This window comes from Diachasmimorpha longicaudata, chromosome 1 (assembly GCF_034640455.1).
Source record: "Diachasmimorpha longicaudata isolate KC_UGA_2023 chromosome 1, iyDiaLong2, whole genome shotgun sequence".
Lineage (NCBI taxonomy): Eukaryota > Metazoa > Arthropoda > Insecta > Hymenoptera > Braconidae > Diachasmimorpha > Diachasmimorpha longicaudata.
In genome coordinates, this window is record NC_087225.1 from 9,013,613 (window position 1) to 9,019,788 (window position 6,176).

A 6,176-nucleotide genomic window follows, 5' to 3' on the forward strand; every position below is an offset into this window, starting at 1 on the left:
TTAATCCCGACCGACAAAAATCTGCATTACCGAGTACCGCCCACGCACCCATATCTGAATGAATTCAACGAAATAATATTGACACCGACAGTGGAGGATACTCACACAAACCTCCCATTTTACCCGGAAAAGTGAACGCGAGTTTCGGTGTGCTGATGGGACAAAAATAAGTCACGCGTGCACCTCGTGTTTGTGACTGAGAGGACGCGTCCAACTGTCAAAGGGAAGCCTCGACTGTCGAGGGCTCACCGAGAGGCTAGACCCCATTACTACTATTCATTTCTCAACAATTGAGGGACTCTGTAGGACTGGATATATTTACTCCATCAGAATGAGGTATTTCATATTTTTACGTCATTTTCATTGCAATAATTCATGGTGACGTTGATTCACTTGTTGTATCGGCGCATAATATGTCAAATGGCAGATTGTTTACTCAATTATACCACTGTGCACGAAGGAGTAATTGGAAATATTAAATTTTTGATGTATAAGCCATCGTTGCTGCATCGATTAACAGGGGAACTCTTTACTAAATTCGAAAATATTCAGGTTTTCGAGGAATCCATTTCATCCGCGAATTGTCAGATACATTCGGCCATATTTGCTCCACTGACGTTTCCCCTGACACGCGTCCCAACGATTATTTTCTGAGCAAAAATATCTATTTTGTAAACAGATGAAATTATTTACAAAAAAATTCACTTTTTCTCATCAGATTTTTTTACACACATCATTATTCGACGAATGAAGACGCCTACAGCCTTCCCCGTAAAATCGTAGTTTTCGAGTTAAAAATAATAGAAAAAATTTGGAGATAAAATGCCAAACTTCAAAATATTTAAATTGAAAAAAAATTGTTCTCCTGAAAATTGTTTGTTAATGAAATTTCTTGGATCTACGCAAGAAAACAAGGGAAAAAATTGTGATTTTTTAATCGAAATAACTTGAAACATCCCATGATTTTTTGATAGTTTATACATGATAATTGTATAACTAGTATTTGTGAATTTGTAATGTCTTGACACCTGCGCATGAATGGTCATCTTTTGTATTGAGATATTTATTTCGGTGTGGGACAGAAAGGTATGTACATGACGTTTGTAGTACGATATATGTACGTATATTTATATTCTCGCTAATGTCGGGAGGGAGAATTTATGGGATTTTCCGAGTCAATTCGTTCACAAGTGGATTTTCTATTTTCGAATTGGAGACCCGCGAGTTTTTTTGGGTCGTCGACCCAGTTTTCCACTTAGGGTGTACAGTAAACTCTTTTTAATGCATAATTTAATTAATTAAGAGTTCATATGGGAGGAAACCGTTGGATTCGTTTTCTGGGAAATTTTATAAAAATTATAAATTTTAAAATTTAGATTAATGGAATAAAATGATATAATTGCTAGCAAATTGCTAGCAAAAAAGAGAAAAATTAGTTTGCGAAATGGAACCCACGGGCAGCATAAAACTCAATAAAAAGTGGGAGTTGGAAGATGTGTTCCATAAAAATTAAATGTGAGGGCAACAAGTCACTTCATATTTTTTCTCCACTGCGACATATATCACATCATATCTCTGTATCTAATGTGATGTAGCCAAAAACTAAACGTTTCCTGTTCCATAGATAATCATCAACAATATTGAACTCGGTTGGGGTTCAATCAGAATTCTTCCGAATATCTTCTCCCACTGAGCCACTTAAGCCACTCATTTATCGGGTTAATGGTCAATCCCCAGAATTTGTTACTGCTCATCCCTTTTCTCCTGATTCTTTTTCTCATCAGAATTGTTTTGATTTTTTCAAGCGGACGATCACAGATGACGGCGGTGAACGGCAAAAGGCCAAACACGATGTCAATTCGATATAATACAGAGTCATCAGCGCAACATTTCGACCTGATAAAATACATATGTGACTGTGAGTGCATTTCAAACTTAATGAAATCGATTTTTCCTCTGTTTTTGAATATCACAAATGGTCTTGATGCGAGTGTCATTGATGTATTATTTTTACAGCATGGGATTCAGTGTCGAGGGAGTTAAACATGAGTCACAATCAGTCCCATGGAGATTCGCGAAATTATCGCAATGGTGCTTCAGTGACATATTATCAGGAGAGAGAACCAAACCCACTGTTGAAAGGTACGGAATCATAAATATTGAGTTCTTTATATTGCTTTGTTTTTTTTTATGTCAATTATTGGAGGAAATACCTGAACACGAGAACTTTTTATTTTCAAATACATTAATAATTCCTGTTTGCTCATTTACCTCCATCATCACTGTTCACAGTACTATGCACTGTTATACTGATATTTATATTGTGCCACTCACAGTGAAGGCGTTATCGCAGTCCTCGATAAATAGAATTTAATCTAAAATTCATAACTGCACAACTTCACGAAAACGCTTGTAAACAAATAATTGGAGTGACTTAAATTTGGGATTGCTTTTAAATGATTCAGAGAAAATGTCGCCAAATAGAAAAATGCGATCTATAAATTCGTTAAATTTTCCAATTTTCTCCATTCTTCTCTAAAACTAAAGTTCGAATTTTTTTCACCAGATTTAATTGTTGATATATACGGTCAGTATTCCGTAACGACGTGTTTTTTAATTTCAGACTTTGAGCCATTCAACCTGGAGGCGTGGTGGGGCAGACGAGTAGTTCAGAGTATAACAAGAAATACAAACTCCTAGTGCCAGGCCCCCTACAACGATCACACCCGTACATTCACACACAGGTATAAAAAACAGAAGAGGTAAATTAAAGACGAAAAAAAAATATTGAGAACTGCGAATATGTTTAAAAGTGCATAATTATCACCTAATCGAGTCTCCAAAGCATTTCCAATGACTAAACAACAACAGTCCAAATAATTTCTCACAATCAGAAAAATTATTGCAAAACGTCTATAGAATTACTCCGAGACTCGAGTTTTAAATAATGATAAAAAGTTAATTCAGCTTTCCTTTACATTCCTACGCGTTCATTCAGTAAATAAAGAACACGATATCAATGACTTGTTATGAAGTATTGATTTTAAAATGAGGGGAGAGGATATAGTTGAAGGTGCGATTGAAGATTGATGAAATTTTGAAAATACTTGTCATCGGCGCGGGATCTGAACAGGGCAATTTGTGGCGCTGTGCGCCAAGCAATTTGTGTTTATCAGAGTCCCCAGCGCAAATAATGACATTCACATCTCACCACGGAAAATGCATTGCCCTCACCCACGCATTGATCATCCTTGCCTTCGGATCAAACAGTAATCTTGTATATGGGGGACGATGATCTGTTTTTCAAGGCTCGGAACTATTTCGATATACTACTTGCTTTTTTATAACCTTAGATTAAACTTAGAAAAACAGTCAGAAATGTAATAAATCAGTAGTGAATTGGTAAAACGTAGAATAGCATGTTTTTCATGTCATTCAATATCGATTAATCTCAAATCTTTTGAGAAATTTTCCCTTCAATCAACTCCTTCTTGATAAAACAATGAAATAAAAAAAATGTCATTCTTTATTTATTACGTTTTGACACTCCACTCTTGTAATAATAATCATAAATTTTAATGAATGTGAGAAGAATGCTCATCACACGATTTAGACGAAATTTTGCACGAGTTTATGATAGAAATACAAAGAAAAAACCGAGAAAAACGAGTATTAGATGAAAAATTATAACACCATTTTCGTAGGTTAAAATTCAAGAGTTAAAAATTCTTTCAACTCTCATCTAACATTAATTTAACCGACAGACCTATTTATACATATGTATTTACGTGATGTACATCATACGCGTATAGGTGATTAAGAAGATAATTTCTATACCCAAAAGAACGAAAGAAATAAATAGCTTATACTACCTTTGTACTACAAAATCCAATAAAATCCGTTCATTTTTTTTCTACAAAATATTGTTGTTTTTTTTTGGTTTCTGTGTTACACGCTTGCAATTACTCGTGTGAAATAATGGCCAGCTGAGGCTTGAAAAAAAAAATATCTGGTGTCACGGATGGTGGGGATTAACGCTTCAGTACTTCAACAGTCCATTGAGTTCATACAAATTTGAAGATTCATCGTTTCAACGTCAGGCACTCGTAAAATTCATTGGGGAAGCTTTCCGTACCTACGTTCCTGAATATATTTTTTTTTTCGGGCAAATGCTGTTGATTTCGAAGCACTCATAGTGCCCCGCTGGATCAATAGAGTGGTCGCCATGGCCCACTTCCCTGATGACATCAATTACATTTTGAAAAATGGGTCGTGTGCGTGAGTCATTGATTGACTATTGTTCTAGTTGTTGACTTTCCATTAATTCCCGGAATAGAGGGAAGCTACGGGGATGACTTCGAACATTGGGTGTTGGGATTTCTATCCTTGCGTTTCATGATCCTTGAGTGGTATATAGCCACTGGTAGTATATAGCCACAGCACCAAATGGTGCTGCAGACATTCCAAGTAAAATGGAAGGGAAGTCTACCTGGCTTGATCATGATAGCATAAATAAATGTATGAAAGTAATTCTAACTTTAGAATTTTTGATTAAAAAGTTTCGGCCGGAAGGGAATTTCACAGTGAATATTATCTGAAGAAATGCTGCTGAGTGAGTTCATACTGGCACAGGTAAATTTTATAAATCACTGGGGCGATAGGGGAGTAATATTGGTAGATAGGGTTGTCAACTATGCCGGATAAAAATTAGGAAAATATTATTTTTCCTATATTTCTATATTTTTTCTGAATTATCTGGGAGTTCCTAACTACCAGGACGTAATTCTACAGTTTTCATTGATAAACATTGAAAACACTTCAGTTCTCAACCGTAGTATTTTCTCATCTACGAAAATGCATCGCTCATGGTACAGGGCTTCCATTTAAATGGAAAAACCGCGAAAATTCGGTCGCTTTTCTGGTTGCACTCACCAGGCGTTTGAGTGCGTCTTGACTACTGATCAATACCATACCCATACCTTCGATTCGAGGGGGTATTTTTATTGCAAAGTGGGGGACCGAGGGGCCGAGATAATCGGATGAATGCGCGTACATGACACTGAGTAAACCTCGTGAGTTTACGACTTTGGTGGATAATACTTGACTCCTAAAATGTTTTACATAAAGTCCAGGAACTTTGGTAAGTTCTGTACACAATATTCCCTACATCATATTTTGGTATACGGTAGTCGTATGCCATTAATACCACGGATATTTTTTTCCAAAATTAATTAACACACATTATCATGTAGATCCAAGTTGAACAACAATTTAATTGTACTTTATTAATGCTCAGGCGTGAGCACGGAAACTAGGTGTCGCAGTTGGGGGAAATGGATGCAATCAGGATCATGATACGGGGGAAGATGCAAATTGAAAATTTGAATATCCATTGTGAAATAATAAATGCGCAAATGAAATTGGAAAAATGGCTGAAACGGAAAGCTTGGACTGATTCTTGGGAGAATTCCGGGCTCAATGGTGTTTTAAGGGTAGAAAATGTGCTTTCATTTATTTAATTCTAGTTCCATATAATTGAAATATCGTCAAAATTGATTGAAAGTAAAGAAAATTGTCCCTAAGACTTTGGGTATTTCATCAGTAAAGAAAAATGTTGGACATCGAGTTTATCAGAAGAGTCAGACGAAAAATTAATCCAACTAATAAAAAATTAGTAAGAACAATTACGCAGTTTTTCAATGTCTTCACGAATCAATTCTCCGAAAAAATAAATAGATCAGTAGTTTCAATTATCTCGAATGTGTGATTTTTCTTGGAATTCCTATCACGTGTCCCAGTGTGAGAGTAAGTTCTATCAAGCTTACCTGGAGATTAACTTCTCCCTCACTCGTGTGGACTCTACCGGCTAACTTTACCCTCTTTTCAACTTCGAGTTGAGCCTGATAGAGCTTCACAGGGCGGAGTACGACAATTCCATGATTGAAAATCCGCAATTCTCAAGAGGAGTCATTAAGGAACTATTACCTTTCAGTAACAAACACACACGCTCCTGACGCGAGTGTTTTCATTATGTGAAAAAAGTTAATGCCGGCGTTTAAGAGGATACCGCGGTGGGATAGTCTGATATATCCATTATTATTAATAGATATCAGAAATTAATATAATTTTGAGAATTTTCAAATTATCATTGACTCACCGAAATTCTGCATCAAGAA

General features: G+C 36.0%; 1 protein-coding gene across 1 annotated transcript; it reads left to right on the top strand.

Annotated features, from left to right (window-relative positions):
• Window positions 1-28: 28 nt before the first annotated feature.
• Window positions 29-3,921, top strand: LOC135166514 (MAPK regulated corepressor interacting protein 2-like). The gene is made up of 4 exons (XM_064128844.1): window positions 29-336; window positions 1,806-1,918; window positions 2,017-2,142; window positions 2,624-3,921. Exons 1-4 carry the CDS (start codon window positions 332-334, stop codon window positions 2,698-2,700), a joined length of 321 nt encoding a protein of 106 aa, XP_063984914.1. The 5' UTR covers window positions 29-331; the 3' UTR covers window positions 2,701-3,921.
• Window positions 3,922-6,176: the final 2,255 nt, after the last annotated feature.

What these genes read in the sequence shown, in the direction of transcription:
- LOC135166514 (XM_064128844.1), top strand. An exon ending in GATAAAATACATATGTGACT is followed by an intron (nt 1,919 to 2,016) that starts GTGAGTGCATTT and finishes TTATTTTTACAG; the next exon opens with CATGGGATTCAGTGTCGAGG. An exon ending in ACCAAACCCACTGTTGAAAG is followed by an intron (nt 2,143 to 2,623) that starts GTACGGAATCAT and finishes TTTTAATTTCAG; the next exon opens with ACTTTGAGCCATTCAACCTG.